General features: G+C 53.6%; 1 protein-coding gene across 50 annotated transcripts in view; it reads right to left on the minus strand.

Annotated features, from left to right (window-relative positions):
• Positions 1-20562, minus strand: part of CELF4 (CUGBP Elav-like family member 4) — a 284439-nt gene that overhangs the window by 67277 nt on the left and 196600 nt on the right. For 29 of the 50 annotated variants that reach the window (XM_036885040.2, XM_036885003.2, XM_036884999.2 and 26 more), the window contains exon 3: positions 683-761. In XM_036885040.2, the coding sequence (XP_036740935.1) occupies positions 683-761 (79 nt within the window). The remainder of the gene's footprint in view (positions 1-682; positions 762-20562) is intronic. The other 21 variants (XM_036885043.2, XM_036885042.2, XM_036885041.2 and 18 more) reach the window with 1 other exon arrangement.

Here is a 20562-nt window from a genome sequence, read left to right on the forward strand (position 1 = left end):
GGCACCCAGCCCAGAGCCTAGGATGCTAGGTGTTTGACAGAGGAACCCAAAAGCCGGGCCTTGTGGGGCCCCTGTATGTAGTAGGGCGAGGCCCCTGGCTGGTGGGGAGGACAGCCTTCGGTCAGGGAATGGAGGGTTGTTTGTGGAGTGAGGCTGTGCCTTCTGCTTGGTCCCCTCCCAGACTTCTCCTGTCCACCAGTACCTATCTCCAGGATCTTGACCTCAGTGGTCCCAGGCCCCCAGGGGCAGACCTTCTCAAATCTGCCCACTCTGGCCTGAATATGCCCAGGGCAGGGTTGCAATCCATCCCCTCCCTCCTGGGCTGGCACCTTTTCAACTGGTCAAGACCCAACACAGTGGGGTTTTCCTTGGTGAAATAGAGGTGGGCACACCGTTTTGGGTGCCCCAAAGGGGGCAGAAGAGTGCCCCAGGACGTGCTGCTAGCTTTCTCACAGAACAGAAGAAGCCACCCAGCAGAATCCAGTCATCTCCCCACTTCCCTTCACTGTCCCCACACCAGTCACCCAGGGCTCCAAAACCTTGTCCCAATCCCACCCTCCTCCCCTCCACAACATCCCCTGGGGGCAGGGAGTCGCTGCATCACTGCATCTGGGAGAGGGAGGGAAGGAAGGAGGGATGGGTGGGAGAGGAAGGGGAGGGGCAGAGACAAGTGAGCCCTCACGTGAAGGGGGCTGGCGCAGGCAGCTACTACCTCCTCGACTCTCGCTGTCCGCTGGCTTCACCTGGATAGGCCGGTTCATCTGCAACACAGCACAGGGAGACAGTGTTAGAGCTGGCCTGGGGGTGGGAGCAGTCACAGGGGTTCACAGGTAGTAAGCACACAGACCACACCCACCTGCCCATCCAGTCGTGCAACTGCCACACCCACGCAGCTGCCACCGTGCGCCTCTTCGCTGAAGCTCCCCTAGCCTCCGCACTCCGCAGTCCCCGGGCCCCATTATTTCAGGCAGGCAGGGATCTCTGGATCGGAGACCCTGGGATGTCCCCCTCCTAACTTTGAGCAGCTCTTGCTAGGCTGTGACATCAGAACACGAGGTGTCCCCACAGCGCATCTGGATACCAGAGACAGCTGGCTTTGCCTCAACGAGCTGGCCTCTGGCCGCAGACTGATTCCTGCTCAGGCCGGGGCGGCGCAGTGAGTTCCACCCCACCTCCTGCCATCTTGCAGATACGGGCTGAGGTTCTGAGCTACTCAGCTCCAAGTTGGAGCACAGCTTAGGGCTGGGGCTCTTGATTGCAGCCAGGGCTGTCCCCTCGGGGGTGGGTGGGGCAGGCACAACTGCTTGTCTCCCGTGGTGTCTGGGTGCCAGGAGGACACCAGGGCCCAGCTTCATCCCTCAAGCCTTCTGGCCACTGGCCTTTCTCAGGATTCATTTCAATGTCCCGTTCAGGCCACTAGGGGTCTCTGAACTCCAAGCACGGCTCCTTCTCGGCTCTTGAATCCTCTCTGCAGCTGAGGCACCAGGGTGGGCTCTCCAGCCCTAAGGCCCCAAGATACATCAAACAATAAAAATGGTAGGAATCACACAAATGGAATCATACTTTCTGTCTCTGCCAGTGCTTTTTGCCTGTCATATGCCTCCTTATCCCTTACCACATTTGCATTGCTCCCACAAACCCTGAGCCGCAGGCAGAGCAGGTACTAACACCCCCATTTTATAAGTGGAGAAGCTGAGGCAGGACAGCTCCATGGCAGGACACGCCTGGGAATCCGGGTCTGCCAGGGCTATTTCTGGGCTTCCATCCTGCACCAGGCGGCTGTGTTGCCAGTTCCTCTTGTGTATGTGTATGGAGGCCAGATGAGCCAGTCACAAGCTTCCTCAGGCCTTCTGGCCTAGGATATGAAGTGAGTTTTGGCTGCATCAAGGCAGTGGGGTGGGCAGCACGGGTGACCGTGACTCAGCACGGTGAGGACAAGGCCAGGCAGAGGGCAGAACCACCGCACCGAGGGCAGAGGCGCGGAGCAGAGGGGAGGAGGCCCGGGTAGCCGGGGGAGGCCAGCTCACTGGGTGTACTGTTCGCTGGGAGGCCCCTGCCCAGCAGGCCTTCTGGGGTTGGGGGAGTGAAGGCGCTCTGCGTGTACACTTTGCCAGCAGAGGAAACCATGGTGTTACGGAGAGCTGCAGTCAGAGGGGAAGGAAGAGGGACATAATGAAGTTCCCAGCTTCATTTAGGGAGCCTGGCTCCCCCAGAACCCCCTCCTTTCCAACTCCTAAATGAAGGGTCCAGAAAGTCTGGTAGGCTTCTGGCTGTGGGAGAAGGTTCCCATGGGCAGCCACAGCCAGGGTTCCCCAGTGCCTTTTGGGACTCAGCATCCAACCCTTCCCCAGGCTGTCCCCCCTTTCTGGAACATCCCTTCTGCCTAGTCTCTCCTAAACCTGCAATATTCTCCTACTCCAGAAAGGCCCTGACGACTGACCTGGGCCTACTTCTGGCCAGTGCTTCTCCTGGGCAAAGCTGCGCAGTTCCTCTCTGAGTGATTGTGCTGCTTCTCTGAGGTAGGGGTTATTATCTCTCTGGCTGATGAGAAGACAAAGCTCCGAGGGCTGGCAGATCTGGATTCTGCAGGATGGGGAGGCTCAGGGCTGACAATGCCGTGGTGGGTTGGCCTTCCTGTATTTTATTTCATTTGACCCCAGCTGCTCTGGAAGGACGAGGTCCATCTGGCAAGGGGAGTTTGGGGCCAGGTTTCTTGGGCCAACAAATAAAATCAACCTCTTCAGCCTGGGCCCCCAGATCTGGTCCCCACTACCTCTTGCATCATGCCATTCTCAGCACCCTCCTCCTCCAAGTCTGTTCCTCAGCCTGCAGGCTCTTCTGTCATATGCACACCAGCCTCCTCCTCCATGAAGGCTTCCTGGTACTACAGTGGGAAGGGTCCTGCAGGGAATTCTCCCTTTTTCTTATAAAAGGTACCATCAAGGCTAGGAATTGAGTGGCAAGGAGAGGGAGCTCAGGTACCCCAAAGGACATACAACACTGTTACACCTTCAGGAATATGAATAGCTGCCACACAGATTGTACAGCAGTCCCCCCTTGCCGGCGGAACATAGGTTCTAAGACCCTCAGTGGACGCCTGAAACCTTGGATAATATTGAACCCTATATAAATATGTTTTTCCTATACATACGTACCTATGATAAAGTTCAACTTATAATTTAGGCACAGTAAGAAGTTAAGAACAATAACTAATAATAAATAGAACAATTATAAAAATATATATAGTAAAAGTTATGTGAATGTGGTCTCTGTCTCTTTCAAAATATCTTATTGTGTACTGTACTTAGCCTTCCTGCGATTATGTGAGATGATAAAATGCCTATGTGATGAGTGAAGTGAGGTGAATGATGTAGGCAGTATGACGTAGCGTTAGGCTGCTATTGACCTTTTGATCATAAGTCAGAAGGAGAATCATCTGCTTCAGGGACCTGGGTTGACTGTGAGTAACAGAAACTGTGGAGAGTGAAACAGCAGATGAGGGGGCACTGCTGTATTGCTGGATTATCATAACTTCCTCTGTGATGTATGCAAATAGATTATCATCAATTTAACTAAGGAAATGGAATTTCAGGGAGGTTAAGAAACTAGCCCAAGGTCACACAGGTGGTAAATGGTGATATCCAGATGAATTTCTTAACACCTGCCTATACCTTCAGGAGATGCTGGGAACCAGGTGCGATGAGCTTGGGGACAGTCCAGCAAAGTGCAAAGCAGAAGGCTGGGAGCAGGGGGTGGATGGGGGAGATTCAGGCTTCCCCAGGAAGGAGGAGGAGGAGGGTGGCCGAGCAGGGGCAGGCAGAGGTGCGTGAAGCTGACTCAGCTGGGCTCTGCCACTGTGGAGATGAGAGTGGAGAGAGGCCATGGAGGAGGCTCCATCCCTTGGGCCAGAGTGCACTGCCGCAGAGGCAGGCCCCGAATGCTTAGGGGTGCTATCAGGAGGGAGGGCAGGGACCAGGAGGAAGAGCCCTCCCCTGGCGCCTTGTTTCTGTGTCCCACGGCCCATCTTCTCTATGCGAGAGCACTTGGGGTGAGTCCTGTGCATTGACAAAGGTTGGGTAAAGCTGTTTCTGATATGATAGGGCCCATTTTCCATGGTAAATTATGGAAGGAAAGTGGAATCTGCTTGAGTGTGCAGCCTTCCACCCCAGGGGCACCCCCCCATCCCTCAGGCAGCCAGCCACAGTCCCAGTGTCCTTCATACCTGTCCATTTGTGAGTGCTCTGTCCCAGGCTCAGGACATAGGCCTGAGTTCCCCTACCCCACCCCATGCCAGCACCCCCAACCAGCCAGACCTGAACTGTGCTCCTGGACTTCCTCCGTGACTCAGTGCTGGGCTCCGGTTTGTGGGCTTCCTGGGAACAGGGACCCAGGGTCACATCCAGTCATCCACTGCCCTCAGCCATGGACTGGGCACCCACAGAGTGCTCCAACACACTGGTGAAGGGCCATTGAATCGTTTCCCATGGGCCCATGTTCCCAGAGTCATTTTTTTGTGTCCCATTATAACCTAGGGATGGTCAGCATCCAGACAGCCTTTGCAGGGTTGTCAGAGAGGTGCCAGGCTAGATGGAGAGAGAAAATATGGCCCGATGCTTTCTCAATTCTCAGCAGAAATAAGTGTCAGGCTCAGCTGTGCAGATTTCTCAGCTGGAGGAGGCTCTGTACAGATTCCTTGGGCTTGAAGGGAGCTCTTCCTTTCTGCCTGTGTCTCTCTTCTCTGTTCTAGACCCTGGCCCCATCCAGCCTCACCAAGGCCTGGTTTTGCCTTGAGGAAGGGGGCTGTGGACAGAGCAAGCCTGTCCAGGAAAGAAGAGGCCAGAGAGATGGCCAGCAAGCAGCGAGGAAGGGGAGAGAGGGTGATGGGCAGGAAGACTTGAGCGGCAGTTGCCATCTCCTTACTCTTCCTCTGACTTTGCACCCTTGGACTCTGGCCAAGATCTCAGGACATCAAGGCTACCAGGATCTCAGAGTGCCCCTTACAGGTGAGCTCCATGCTTTAAGGACACTCAAGCCCACTTCTTGGGGCCTTTCCTTTCCTCTATCTCTTGTTCCTCTGTCCGGTTGTTCTCTGAGTCACTGTATTATCCTTCCAGGAAGCCTGGGGCCAGGTGCTGGTGGGGACCTGGGCTAGGGGCAGGCACCTTCCTTACTGATTCTCTTTCTGAGGTATCCCCACTGTGGCCTCTGCCTAGGTCATGCTTCCAGATGCCTGATGGAGGCTTTGGTGACCCACGGCTGCCTTCCCTGGTTCAAGAACAGCATCCTGAAGGCATCCTGCAGGCACCTGGGATCAGTCCTCCAGGGACATTACTAACTCTGGTCCACTGTATTTCTGCTTCCAGCCTGGGGTCCCCCCTGGGGGAGTGAGTGGCTCTGGGATTTAGCTCCCTTCCTGTTCCCTACTGCAGCAGAGGGCAGGAAGGTGGGTGGCTCCCTGCAGCCCAGTCCCCTCTGCTAGGGCTCTACCTCCCCACCCCCTCCATCTCTGCCATTTTTTGCATCAACACATATCCATGCATTAAACAAGACATTCCATTAATTTCTTCATCATCATAACTTAAGCTGGGACATACCCTTTAAATATTCATTCAGCTATGAAAACTGGGCATTAAAATTTTAATAATGTCAAGCTCATTTGAACCGGGCTCCTTGGGGACGATTATGATACAATTAGAATAAATACGATGACTGATCTGGTCCAAAGGCTTCACCTGGCTGTCCAGCGTGGCTCCTGGCAGAAGGAGAGGCCTGGGGCCAGTGGGCAGACAGACTGACAAACAGGCCAGACTGGCTCTTTCTTGGCTCTTTCTCCCCCTCCCATCTCTGTTCCTGGCCACACTTCTACTTCCCACAGGTGTTTGCTGGTCTTGGCCAGGGCACAGGGGCATCTCTCCCTCATCCAGGAAGATGGCCCTGATTACCTACGGTGGTCCCACTTAGCCCTTCCTTTGTCCTCCTGGTACAACCTGGGCTATGCTCCTGGGCTGGGTTCTGGGTGAGAGCCATTTTCCTGTCTGAGTGTCTCCTCTCCCGCACCCTGTAAGGGGCTCCCCAAGGCTGGAATGAACACCCCACCAAATCAGGGCCAGCCTGTGGAGGAGGGCACTAGTCCCTGAGTACCCAGATGTGTTCTGCCACCAGACACGGAAGGGACTGTGTCCATCTTGCCTCCTGGCTGCTGCAGCCACCTTCCTGAGGGCTGGGATGGAGGTTTTGGGGGAAGTGAGTGTTCCTCATTCCCTCTGCTTGACACATGCCTAAGCCGGTGCTGGCAAGAGCCCTGGGGATAGTCACTCATGAACGTGGCCCTGCTGTACCTAGGACAGCCCTCACTGCCCTTAGGGTCACTTGGAGCCCTCCCCTCAACAATGGACCCTCTTCTACCTGCTGTCTCAGGCATGTGAGCCCTCTGCTTCATACTGAGTCCCAGCATGGCCAACCCAGAGATGTCTCAGGAAGAAAAGGACCTAGAAAGTTCCCTGTCACTCCTCACTGGCTATCCAAACCCTCTTCTTTCTCAGTAAGACCCCCTCCTCCTCCTCCAGTGAGACGTCTCTGGGTATCTCCCAGCACTCTGGGTCACACATGGCCCTGAACTACCTCTGTTTCTCTCTCTGTCTCTCTCTCCCTCTTTCTCTTGTTTGTGTGTGTCAGAGAGAGATGGACAGAGACACAGACACTTGTTTCTCTAGCAAGAGCAGGGACCTGATTTCCTATGCATAGACACCCTAGACCCTAACTCAGGATTGAGTTGCCCTGCAGTGTGTGTGTATGCATGTGCATGCTTGAGAAGTACTTGTGTGACATCACAGACATCTCAAAAGAATCCACTTGGGCTGGGGATTTGGGTTAAATGAGTTATGGGAGGAAAGCAGTGCATGGTAGGTTCTCAACCAACATCAGCCTCTACATTGTTTTCCAATCTGTGGCCCAGAAGTGCCTCAAGAAGGTTTGGACTGATGCCCTACATGGTGCCAGAGGAGTGGGGAGGGGAGGATGCTCCCAGTGGCAGAGATCACATGATGGCCCTAGTGTTCACCAGCCAGCAGCTAATCCCCAGATGTGATTCCAGTGTGGGTATCCTACCCTCAAAGTGAGATTCCTCTCTGGCTCTTTTTGGGATGTGTGAGTACCTGGTGATACCCAGCTTCCTGCTCATGAGAATGCCTGGCATCTCTCCAGGCCATGAAGTCATGTGATGCTACCAATTCTTCTGGTGTCCAAACCTACAGCCTTCACTACAGCCTCCATCTCCTTCCCTGCCCACCCCATCCTGGATGTACCTGTGAGAAGCCTGGCTCTTAGTCCCCATCTGTCCCTACTGTTCTCATCTTCTCTGATAACCCAGGTTCTATGCTATCTGCCCCCAAGACCAGCACATACGATGGTCATGGAAACGGGGAATCAGCAGACCCTGTGTGATGGGGTCACTGGGATGTCTGTACCCTAACCCCAGCAGCATCGATGGCTATGAGAAGAGACATCATTTGCAGGGCTCCTTGTTCAAAATGCAAGGTAAGAAACATTACTGAAGCAAGAAAATAGAAGCTTTTCCTTTCTTCCATGATCTCTCTTTTTTTTGACTTGTCATGGTATTTTTTATTTGCTATTTATATCATTTTAAGTAAAGAGAAATATACATTTTAAATTAACAGCATGGATCCTAGCATTGCTCTTTATTTTGTGTGAGGCAAGTTTTAAGTGCAAAATATCAGAACATTTAACTCTTATGCAGAATCACTAAAATTACACAATTCGTTTTCCGTGGCTTGTGCCTGGAGGGTGCCTTAAGCTGGCCAGAGGAGACAAATGCAAGCCAGATTCAGGAAGGTTAATGAGGAAGGAGGGTCTGCTCAGGCACGGAGACTCTCACAGCTACCCAGAGTCCTGGCCTGCATGTGCCTGAGGGCTGCTGGGCTCTCCCTTCTGCTGACCATGGATGGACATGTTGCATCCCAGGTGAGGGTGGGCCTGGGAAGTCAAGACAGATTTCAAATCCTCTGCGCATGGGTGCTCCTGCCCCAACCCACAGTGGACAGGCAACCCTCAAGGGTACTGTAAACGCTGTGCCAGAGACACACTGGGTTCCTGGGCAAGAGGCTCACTCCTGCTGAGATAAGGCTTCTGTTGGCCAGCTGGGCATGCCACAGTGCTGCCAGCCTGGGTTACCACAGGGCAAGTGACCCAACTCACCCCTCTCTAGCCTGCACCCACACCACTCCTAGGGGGCCCCACTGCTGCACGTGGAGCCTGGGACGTGCTTGGATTGGGCAGGCAGTGGGAGGCAGAACCGCCCCTAAGCAAGGGTCCTAATCTCCTACACGTGTTCCTTTTCCCATGGATTTCACTTATGCAAAACACAAGTTCAAAGATAAAATTTTAGGAGTTGCACAATGGTAGCTGCAGAGCACTAAGCCCCAGGGTCCCTTCTGAGTGTCGGGCCCTAGGCGACTGTGCAGGTTGCGCGCCCATGAAGCCACACTGAAGACAGCATCTTTTGCATGCCCATCACCCTGGAAGTTTATCTCAGTCCTCCAGCTCCAGAAAGCAGGCATCTCCTTGAAGATCCAGTGTTTGCAGCGTTGCTCAGGTCTGGGCACAAGATTCAGCTTCAGAAAGATCATTATCACTCCAAGATTTATCTTTTAAAGATGAACTTTGGGCAATTTGAGGAGGATAGACTGAGCATTTCCAGCCTTTGATGTAAAAGGCTGGTGGCAGGGAAGCAAGCATGCAATACGGACAGAGAAGAGAACTCACGGATGAGAGCCGGGGAACTGCAGATGGACGGTTGTCTAGGGACTGCGTCCTCCACCAGGACTTTGCCTTCACGGCACTTAGAAAATCATAATTAATAAATTCATTAATAGACAAATTATTTTTTTAAAGTTCCAGGAGGGCAGATTCTGAATCAAGGGCTCTATCAGATTCCCAGAGCTGTACACAGTAGGCTCTCAATAACTTTGGCACAAAAGAAGGAACCCCTGGCCCAGGGCTTCCACGGTCCCCTAGTGAGAAGCAGCGGCAGGGGAATGGCAGAAGCAGCACACATTATTTGTAGCCTGTAAATATATTAACATTTTAATTACCTCCTTAATAAACTGCATATGGTTCAGTACATAGAGAGGGCAAGAAATTCTAGGAATCCTGTGTGTTGTTGTCATGAAGTTTTCACTCAAGGACACCCCAGAACTTACTGCAGAGTGACGCCTGCCTGCTCTGGGGCCCCCGCCACAGTCCAGGCTCTGAGGCCACCAGGCCAGCTGGTGGAAGGCTGCCTGTGGGTGTAGGGCTTGTGCTCCCTTTTCTGCCTGGCTACCCTCTTCCCACCAACCCCAGGTCTCAGCTTCCCCCTGGCCCTGCAATCTAAATTAGGTGTCCCTTGTAGCCCTCCATTCCTTCCTTCCATTGCCCTGCCACACACTTGGGATAATCACAGACCTTATGGTCCCAAATGTATCAATTTGTTCAAATGTTTCTTTCTTTCATGAAGGAAGACCCCCACCTATTATGCTTCTGCTGCACACCCAGAACCCAGCATGGCAGCTGGCACACAACAGGTATTTAATAAATGCTCACTGGCTAAACAGGTGACTTATCCTCTATTGCATGTCCCAGCCACACCCCCTCAGCAGGAGTGTGGAGAGGCCAGATAGCCCTGTTTCCGGCCAAAAGAGAAAGACCGTTAACCCCCCATCCTCTGGCAAAGTGGCTTGTACCTTCGGATTAGGGAGGGTTTATTAAAGCAGTGATCATTGTTTAGAGAGACAGCCAGTGCGCTCAGACCAGACAGAAGAACCTGAGATTATTGTTAAAATATGCAAATCCACAGCCCTTTGAAATGCAAACCCTCCAGATAAGATTTTTTTAATAAATCCAGTTCTGCTTGCACTGCCGGATCTGAGGAGGCCATCTGATGCTTGTTAGGTCAGTACGCACATTGGCATGGCGGCCCTACCGCTCTTCACCCCTTTTATACAGGCTGTCTAGCTTGGACTGCTCCTGGGTAGGGTGGGCTGCTAGCCAAGGCCCTTGACTTGCCACTTTGCACAGATGCATCTCAGCCTCTCCCTGTGCTGGCAGCAAGACCCTCTCCCCATTCTTAACTTTTGTCCTTACTGTCTCTTATATCTGTGTAAGGAGTAGAGTCCTAGGCCTCTGTGTCCTCCTCTATCAAACCCCTTGTGACTGCGTCCACCCAGTCACACTGGTTACTTTGCAAGACACCACCTCTGGACTCTCTTTGGTCTGTTATGTCAAAAGGGGACAGAAGGAAGGTGGCTGAGGAGTAACATAGACGCCTAATTGTTTAATGACATGGGCCTGTTGAATCAAGGGCCCTATCAAAGGCCTGGGCCCGCTGGCTGTGAATCAGGACATGAGAGTGTGTGGACCTGAATGGGCTGCAGCTGGGTGCCTGGATGGGGGTCAGGAGGCACGAGTGACTGTGGCAGGAGACAGTTACCAAGTCGTTCCTAAGCTCCAGACCTTGCTCTGACCATGTGACATAGTTTATGTCCTATAGTCCTTCTGAAACCAAATGAGCCAGGTGAGCAGACCCATGGTGTGGACAGGGTGGGCATGCAGGGGCAGGAGTGATGGCAGAAGACCTGGGTGGGTTGAGGGAAGGGCCAGCGGGGTGCCAAAGAGTGTGAGGAAAGTCTCAGCCTGCAAGTGTGCTGGTGGCCAGGCAGAGGCTGGGCGCCCTGTGTGGCCCAAGGAGGCAGAGCTGTGCTGAGGGCGGTGGTCTCTCCTGTCAGCTTTCAGCAGGGACCACATTCCACTAGGGCCATGTTCAGAAAGAGCAAGGGGGCGGCCTCATGCACAGGGGAGTGGAGCCCTTTGGGGGTGCCTGAACAATGCCAGTTGAGCATTTAGATCAGGAAAGGCCAGCATTATCTTAGTACCTGGTCCCCTCCCCATCTGCGGGAAGACAGAAGTCCAGGGCTTGTGAACAGGGTGTACTTGATGGTTCAGAGGAAAATTTCTCCAGTTTGCCTTTAATTCTTCCAGACTGACTCCTATCCCCAGCCCAAGCCTGGCCTTGTGCATCTTCCACTTGGAAGGAGGTCTGTGGGAAAAGGTGGACAAATCCTAGAATAGTAAATGGCAGAGCTGAGCGGACACCTTCCAGACGTGTGCACAGCCTGGGCTGGGTGGCAGGGCTCCAGCACGGTGCGGTGGGGCACACTGGCCCATGGTGAGGAGGTGGGCGGGGCACGGAGCCTCAGGCTCAGCGGCCCTCTTTGCAGCCCTCGAAGCCTCCTTGGTCCAGCCCCCACCACAGGCCCCAGCAGTTGCTATGCAACAGGCTGCTCTGCTCTGCAGTGTCCAGCAAACAGCAAAAGGCAGACGGTACTGACAGAGCCTATTGGCAGGCCTGCCTGGGGCTGCCCCTCCCCTTCTCTCTGCTCTCCTCTCTCTCTCCCATCCCTCTCTGGCCTCCACCCTCTCCTTGCTCTCTGGAATTCAAGTTTACAAAATGCTGTCCCTCAAGCACAGGGTGGGGGTGAGTTGGCACAAACAAACGAGGTGCCCCCCTGCCTCAAGACCTGTCAAATGTCTCTTCTGCTTGTTTCTAGGAGGGAGGGACTCCCCAGCCAGCTTTCTGTTTTCCCTTTTTTTCGCATTTCAATGCAGTGGGAATTGGGGGCCAATCGTGTGGGTGGATGCTTCTTAGGGCTGTGGCAGGTAAGACAGATGTCAGGCTGCATGCAGTGAGAAATCTCTGAGATGGGATAATGCAAGAGTGCCATCATGCCCCTGCCCTCCATGTCAGGGCTTCCTCGGGGACACACGGCCAAGGGTAGCCTGTCTCTTTGTCTCCAAGCCCCAAAGCCACGCCAAGACTTTGGCAAGGGTGCAAGGACCCCCATTGTCCTAATTAAGACCTGCTGCCATGCAAACCACGGCGTTTTAAATAGCAGTAGATAGATAATTCTGGATGAAATAAGCCCTGATTTAGTTGAGAGGCCTGAATTTCAGTCTTAGCTCTGCCATATACTTGGTTCTATCAGATGGGGCAATCACTTGACCTCTTAGAGTCATATCCCCCACAGGGGCATGGAGAGGAGTAAATGCAATAGCTCAGGTAAGGCTCTTGGCACAATGCCTGGCACCTAATAAGTGCTTAATAAATACGCAACAGCTATCCTCTTGCTCATTGCCCACAGCCTCTCTCCAACCTGCCCAGCTCTGCCCTCTGTACCTGGCCTAGCAGCACTGGAGGCTATTGTTTGTGTGGGCCACAAAGTTCATACAACCATCTATCCATCCATCCATCCAATGCTTATTGAACAGCTCTGTGGGCCAGACACTGATATTTGGTGCAAGGATGGCACAAGAACACTGAGCAATGTGGCTTTTTCCTCTAGAAGCTCACCACCCAGTCTGCAAAGAGCCTTGCTCAAAGGGTGTTCAAGCCCGCCTTTCCCAGGCCCTTACCATGCAGTGCCTTCTGCCCTGAGAGCAGCAGCATAAGCGAGGCCCCAGATGCCCAGCCACACTGCCCCGTACTTGGTAGAGACCAGCCACCCACTCACATGGAAGTCCCTTCCTCGGCCCAGGAGGTGGCTCATCAGTACATGCCTACACAACACAGTGGTGGGTTCCCTAAGCCCACACTGCTCAGCTCTAGTGATGGAGAGGATGTGTTTCCAGCCTGAGTCCACTTGACCTTGCTTCCCCTCGTCTGCCCTGGTACCAGGGCTCCACCCTGCAAGTCAAGCCCATCTTCTAAGGCTGTCCTCAGCTATGCAGACCTGAGAATTGTTTTTTTCCATCAAAACAGGCTCACAGCCCTCTCTACACGAAATGCTTCTGGCCTTTCCCCTGAGGGCTCACACCTGACTAGAGCCCTGGCTCTGGGCCTCACAGTGAGAGGGTAGTGCTCTCTCTTTCCAGGTCTGACCTTTGATAGCCTTCAGTGGACCATTGCCTTCCTGATTTGGACTCTGAGTCCTTACCTTGCTGAGTGGGGGGAACTGAGAAGCGGGTGGGCATCCTGGCCCTGGAGGTTGGATAGAGAACTCTGTCTGTGTCACCCACTTTCCCCTCTTCCTGTCTCCCTCAGCCTGTCCTGAGCCCTATTTTTCTGAGTTCTCCCCACCGCTTCCCGGCCCCAACTATCTGTGCTGGGACTGTGGACTCTGTTGCCTGGCTGAGCCTCTCTCAGACCAGGAGAGAGGCCCTGCCTTCCCCACCAGAATCCCTCCTTCCTTTCTCCCTGGGCTCAGTCCTGGGCCTGGAGAGAGAGTCCCCAAGCAAGTTAAAGAGAAAAACAAAGCCCACACCAAGTAAATGACAAATCCAGAGGAAATTGCTCTTAATCTCCACATCACAGCCTGATGATTCCCGCCAAGCACAAACCTGAGTCATCTTAGAAATGGCACCAATATTTGCCTTTTGGAATTTGTTCTGTCTTTGGGCTTTAGATTTAATCTCTTCCTCTCTCTCCCCCACCCCCCTTTCCCTCCCTTCCTCCCTCCCTCTGCCCCTTGCTCTCTGTTTTCTAATATGAGGCTGCACCGCCAGCTCGTCCAAGTCTGTTTTCCTGGCATTAATTAACACAGCTCTCCAGCCTCCAACAGGCTAAATGATGAATCAGGTTAAATTCCAGACAACAGCCGCACACCGCCATCAATTAGCCATCTCCAGGGCAGCTTCATTAATAAGCATCGATCATGGCTCTCCTCCTGGAACACGCCAGGGTCTCTGGGTCATGGGCACTGCCCACGAGTGTGTCAAGCTTAGGTGTGAGTGTGACTGTGCGCGAGGGCTGGAGTGAGTGGTGGGGTGGACATGTGAGTGTGTGTGCAAGAATGTGGGTGTGTGGCGAGAGTGCATGACTGGGAGTCTGTGGTGCGGTTGTAGGTGTGAGAGGGTGTGTACTTGTGTATGCATGTAAGTGTGTGCAGTGTGTGTACATGGGGTGAGTGATGCGTGGGGGTTGGGGAAGAGCCATGGCGGGGGTGCTGGAGTGCACAGGTTCACGTCTCACGCTGGTATCCCCTCCCTGCCTCCGTTGTGCCCTCTTCTGCTTCTTTTCCAAATGCCCTGCCCTCCCCCACTTGTCAGTCCCTATCCCCAGAACATCAGGGTCTTCCCAAGTGCTGCTGGCCCCTTGCCCTCTCCTGTTCTTTCCCCTCCCTTCAGAGACTGTGTGCAGACCCTTGGTCTCTGACGGACCCCCTGCCCGATCACACCCTCTAACTGTGGGGGCACATGGCCGCTCTGCCTTTTCCTTCCCTCCATCCTGGGTGGTTCACAGCACTGCCTCCCTCCACATGCAGTGGTCCTTGAGTTAGAAACGCCTCCTTGTAATGAGTGCACCTGAGCCTCTTCCCAAAGCCTGCTTCAGAGGGGGTGTCTGGAGTCCCCCTAGAACTCGCGCCCTGGAGACAGTCCCCAGAGAGGGCCCGGGCCCCGGCGGCGCGCACGCGAATGGGGCTGGACGTGGCCTCCTGAGGCGGCTGCCAGCGGATCGTCCTTAAAGGTTAATTAAGAATCTGAAGCCGGACGGCTTGGTGCGGCGCTGACGGCGGATGCGGCGCCTCTCCAGACCATTAAACACTAATTAGGTTTGGAAAGTCTATCGAGCTCCAGAGGTCTAGTCAAGGCAGGCGCTGGCCCCGGGGTGCCCTCTGAAATGCCAGAGCTGTCACCCCCGACCCCGGTCGCCCCAAGCCCGCCCTGCGACCCTGGGCTGTGGCCCGCGCCCCGCTTCATCGCTCTGCTTCCCCGCGTCTCCGCCTGGCCCAGGCCGCGTCCCGGCGCCCCCGCGGCCTGTCCCGCGCCCTCCTCCTCCCTGCGTCCCTTCTGCTCAGGCTGCAGCACCGCCTGTCTGTTTGCCTGGAGGCTGGGACCCACCCCACGGCATTCTGAGCACATGCCCGCTCCTGGGGATTCTCCCCGCTGGACTGAAGGCTCTTTCCTGGGTTGTCCTGGCCTCGGAGCTTCCCCGGGGCTGAACTCTGCTTGGCCCTCCCAAAGCCCCTGGCCATCAGCCTGTTTTCCCAGACACTGGCTGTCCTGGGTGAGGCCCGGGGCGCTCCTCACCAGGGTCTCATGTCATTCCCTGCTGCAGTTCTCAAGTGCGGCCGGGAGGATTCTGTCGTGACAGCATTCGTTCCTGTTCCTTTACTCCTCTGAGGAAATGCTGTCTTGTTCTAGGAGGACAGAAGGAGGGAATGCCCCTGTCAGGAGGCTCCCTCAGTTATCCATGGGCAGGAACCAGGTGCGGGTGGGGGTGGGGGATTCCTCAGAAGTCATTTCCCATCACCCCTCACCCCCCCATCTTTAGCACAAATGGCTTGTCACAGAGTGAAGGGATTTTCCCCTCAGTGACAGAAGCATGCTGGTGTCCCAATCTACCAGGAAGAAAGGCTGTCCCACCTACTCTGGGTCTCCCAGGCCTCAGTTCAGAATTCTTGGTTCAGTTTTGTGAAGTAGAAATAATTTTGTCTCCAGTACACATACTGTCTGTATTTTATCCTGTGCCCCTGCTGTGTGTTAGTGAGAAATGTCTGAAAAAGACCCACTGTCAGCATTTCCACTGTCTCCTGACTGTCACTATCACCACTGCCATCACTGTCACTGTCACCATTGCCACCAGCACTACCACCACATTGTATAAACTGAACAGGACATGGCTGAACCCAGAAATATCGCTGACGATGGAAGTTTGGATGCCGGAGGGTTAGGGGGGAATGTTTTGGGTGAGGGGGAGCCTTCTGCTGGCCTCTCATACCACAGGGCAGGGGTAGTCCCCTACAGCCTTTCTACACTTACACCACACTGCATGATACCATGGAATGACTGGCTCTGCCATGACTAGCTGTGTGACCTTAACTTAGTCACCTAATCTCTCTGTGCCCCAGTTTCATGGATTTGAAAAAAACACAGGACAGAATTATCTATCTTCACAGGTATGTTGTGAGCAGAACAAGCCATGTGGGCAAAAGAGCCCACAACCAGCTGGATATAGGTGACTGTGCATTCTTCTTTCTTCCTCTTTGGACATTGCCCTGCACCCCCACTCCTCCAGGGTAAAGGAGAAGGCAGTGTTCCATCATCTGGACTCCTCCACCCACCCTGGCCCCAGCCCCCAGGGTCCCCAACATCCTGTGACAGGCAGGACTGAAGTGGGCCTGTGGGCACAGGAGGCGCAGCCCAATTTTACAAGCAGAGAGTATTATGATTGCATTGATTTCCATCATAAATCATATTTCCTATCTTCTGCCTCGCTCTCCTGCGTGCCCCAAGTTAAGCCTTGGTATTTTCTTTAGCTGCTGCCACTGTCGAGCCTGGAGATGATATTAGGATAATGATGATAAATTTTACCCTGTCGCCAAGCCACTACTTCACTGTGGGGAGGGGAAGCATTTGTCCCCCAGATGGATCCCTTTACTGGAAAGTGGGCACTTCTGCGGGGCCTGGAGAGGTGCTCATCTGAGTGCAGCTGTGGGGGTCCTTGCACCAGACATGTGGACACATGTGTGCCTGTGCATGTAGTCGTGTATGCAAAGGCTTGGAAATCTTCCTGGGGGGGTATTTTGTATGGACTTATGGCTATGCTCCTGCCAGGGAATGAACACATGGCAGCAGGAAGCAGAGAGGGAAGGCTGAGAGAAGAAGGTCTGCACCCAGCTTCTCAAGGTGCAGCCACCCCAGCCTTGGGATTATCAGCAACTTGGCGTTCTGTGTGTTCCGTACAATGCACCCCACATTAAGCCTCCTGCAGGCACCTGGGGCTGCATGGTGGGCAGCAGTACACATTTTCCTACAAACCCCAGGCTCAGGAACGGCAGTCAACACCAAGGCTGGGTCACCCATTCTGACCTCACAGAGACTGGATCTGCTTGGAGAGTAAAGCTGTTTCACGGCTCTCTGAGCTCTCGGGCTTTGCCTCTGGCAGCTGGGCTGGGCTCAGCACTAGCTGAACTGGGGTCTCCCAAAAGATCCTGGGGTCCCAAGTGCAATATCACACCTCTCAGGAGGCTTTGATGCAGCCCACAGGATGGGGAGTCCCAGAGAGCCCACAGATTCTCTGAACTGGGGGCCAGCCGTGGAGTAGGAAGAGGATTCAGCAGGGACGTGGTCTTGTGGCTGTTCATTCATTCACTGACATTCATTCATTCATCTATTCACGACCTGAATGCCCTCTCCTGTCTGCAGTCTTATAGGCCTGAGGGTGGACCCCAGTAGTCAGCATCTTCTCTATCTTCTAGGATGCTTCCAGGACCTGCCAGACTAAGATCCCTGGGCAGGGGTCTGTTGGGTTTTCTCAGATGCTTGTGCCAAACATGTCTTGTTCTTGAATAAAGTGTTCGTGCTTATGGAGGTGACATTGACAGTGAACTGCAGACTCAGAGAAGATGACAGGGGTCTAATCCCACCATTCATAAGATACTGCCAGCAATCTCACAGCACCCTCCAGGGCTCATGCAGACCCCTCTTGAATGCTTCCCATGATGAGGGCTCCCCTTCACCTGAGTCAGATGTCTTTATTAGACACATGCTCATTGATATCAAGCGGAAGCCTGAGTTACTTGCAGCTTCCACCCCTTTGGACCCCTTGCATTCACATAGGAAATGCCTAATTTCTCTTCTTTAGGACAGTTGGTTATAGTAGGGATGGTGTGAGACCCACTTTGGCAGGTAAGGAAGAGCACCAGCCTTTGGGACTTGATAAGGTGGGCTCTCAGTGGGATGTGGCAGACTAGGAAGCTAGATTTCAGCAGTTTTGACTCTAACCTGTAGGAAACTGACCTATCCATGTGTGATAGCCAGCTCCATGGTGTGGCTGTGTGTCCTGCAGAGGCTCCTCACTGGGGAGTGTAGGCTGGGCCTTCTCTGGGAAATCATAGCTCAGGTGATCCTAGTGGAGCCAAGTGGGAGAAAGCACCTGCCCCACACAACCAGCTCAAGCTTCTAACTGCTCCTGCCAGGAGGGAAGTCCAGCTATGGCTCACCCAGGGACACCAACGTTGAGGTGGAAATATGTGGGGTACTCAGACATAGTATAAGAACATCCATTTGGACCCACATTTTAGGGGAGTGTCTGGAAGGTATCTTACAAGGGGATTGGAGCAGGGATAGGGACATCACACTATCTCCAAAGGGCTGGAAAGCAATGGGCAGAGGGTGTAAGGTTTTTCATCCAGCTCCAGGGATCAGGATGTGGCAGAGCATCTCCTGCTCAAACAAGGGTCCAGATTGCCTTGCAGGGGGGAGACTGCCACCTGTCCTGTGAAGGTGCTCTAGCAGATCCTGGGGCTGCCGTCTGTGCATGAGATCTGTTGGGCCAGTGAGCTCTTAGGTTCCTTGTGACACCAGGATTGCATGATGACTAAAAGTGCTCCTAGGAGCCAGAAAGGTTATAGTTTCCATCGAGGCTCTATCACTTACTGACTGTGTGACCTTAAATAGGTTACTTGGCTTTGCTGAGCCTGTTTCCTTATGCATAAAAAGGAACTGACAATTCACACAAGTAAGGGCTGCTTTGAGTATGAAATAAGATAGTTACACGAATCTGTTAACAATGCTTGCCTCATAGCAGGCACTTGTCTTTCTAATTGATTCCTGAGGCAACTAGGCTCAAGACCCTCCTCCTCCAGCAAGTTTATCCTAATTAATCCCACATCTTTCTGACTGATCTGGGTCTCTCTGCTAGGATTCATACATTCTCCTGCTTGTAGTCTACCCATTAAAAAAAAATCCGCAGTGGGTCTCTGTCTTGGAGGGTGGAAGGACGTCGGAGCTCATCTTCGGTGTCCCCTCCAGCCTCTTTCCTCCTCCTCCTCTGGCACACTCTGCCTAGGCTCCTAGAATCATCCCTGGTTATTCTGTCTGTCTTGGGAGGACTATGGCCACTTTGCTTCCATACGGGCATTTAGAGTGGGGCAAAAATCACACGCACATACACACACACACACAGGCACATGGCAGCCTCCCTACCTCCTCCCAAGTCCTATGCTCCCTGCCAGCAGTCCCTGGAGCCTCTCGAAGACAGCAACCTCCTCTGAGCAGCTTTGGCTTGACCAGCACAAGGGCTGGCCCCCTGGCTGGCTCTAGAGGCAGCCTCCACCTCTCACAGAATACCTGCCCCCGTGTTTTGTTTTCTGTGGCCTTGGTGGGGACAGGTCCCTGCCTTATAGGTCTGGGGATCTACTGGGAGGCTGTGCAGAACAGGAGCGAGGAATCAGTATCTATCCTGCCCCTTGCTCAGCAACTGCATTCTGCCTGCCCCCTGGGGCTGGAAATGGTGGCTGTGGGCTCTGTTTTTCAGGCAACCCCGTGCCTTCCCCAGGGCACACGGGCCAGAGGCCAGGATAGAGAGGCTGGGGTCCCTCAGGCAGCTCCTGGTCTTGTGATCCTGGGTGAGTTAACCTCTCTGAATCTCAGTGCCTTCATCTGGGAAATAACAGAGGGAAGTAATAGCTAGTGTTTGAGCTGGTGTATGTAAAGATGGGTTGTGAGCCTCATGGGACAAAACCAATGCAGAAGAGTGTGTTTAATTTTACTGTTCCTATTAGTGCAGGAAGCCCCTTGGGTTCTAACATGATGGATTATGTGATGGGCCTCCAGTGTCCTGTCCCCCATGTGGTCACCAGGGCATATGTGTGTCTGTGCAAACATGCCCACCAGTGGGATTGCCTGCAGAGCAGTCCCAGTTCTCATATCAAAGGAGGGGGTCCTAAAACCATGTGGGCACCAACGAGATATGTGAGCTTGAAACTGAGTGCAATAGGACCACAGGAGATAATGACAGTGTGCTGAAAACAGACCAAGGCCAGGTGGAGACACACAGATATTTGGTGTGGTTATGTTTGTGCTGGGCTAAAAAGAATGATTTCTACCCTTATTTCCTAAATTGTATTCAGTTAGAAAAGGATAAAAGGAATGGAAATGGGAATGACTGTGTTTGTGTCCATGTACATCTGCTGGAGTTTTTGTGAGGTCCTGTGTGCATTTGCGCTGGGACCATCGTGTCATGACCGGCCCCGATGATTCTGTGTGTGTAAGGACCACAGATGTCACTTCTGGGGGCAACATCCCAAAGGCTGTAAGAAGTCTGAAACCTTGGATAGTGCAGTGTTCCAAACAACCACCAGATGGTGCCCAGGTGCAGTTTAAGGGTGGGAGCTGAGGGTTTTCTGGCCAGGCTTTGTGTTCAGCCTCTATTCCTGCCCCCACCCATAGAGGGTGGGGGGAGAGAGGGGTCAGGAAAGGACTGCCTGACTGCAGGCTGGGCTCCTGTTCGCTCACACAGGGTGACTAGTCCGTGCACATGGCATCCTCCTGCCTGTCGTGACCACCAGCGCACTGCAGACACTCCACTCCCTGCAAACCCTGACTCTCAGAATATGTGTGCAGACAAACTGATGGGTTGGAACAGACCCCAGCCAGCCTCTCCGCTCCTCAAATCCTCCTCTTCACTCCTACCAGACTTTTCACTGTGACTCAACCCCCCTCCCTCTTATATGCACACTGTTTCCGTTGCTAAGAATGGTCCCTTCCAACTCAGCTCCTACCCATTCT

The sequence above is a fragment of the Manis pentadactyla genome, chromosome 6 (assembly GCF_030020395.1).
Source record: "Manis pentadactyla isolate mManPen7 chromosome 6, mManPen7.hap1, whole genome shotgun sequence".
In the NCBI taxonomy this organism is placed as follows: domain Eukaryota; kingdom Metazoa; phylum Chordata; class Mammalia; order Pholidota; family Manidae; genus Manis; species Manis pentadactyla.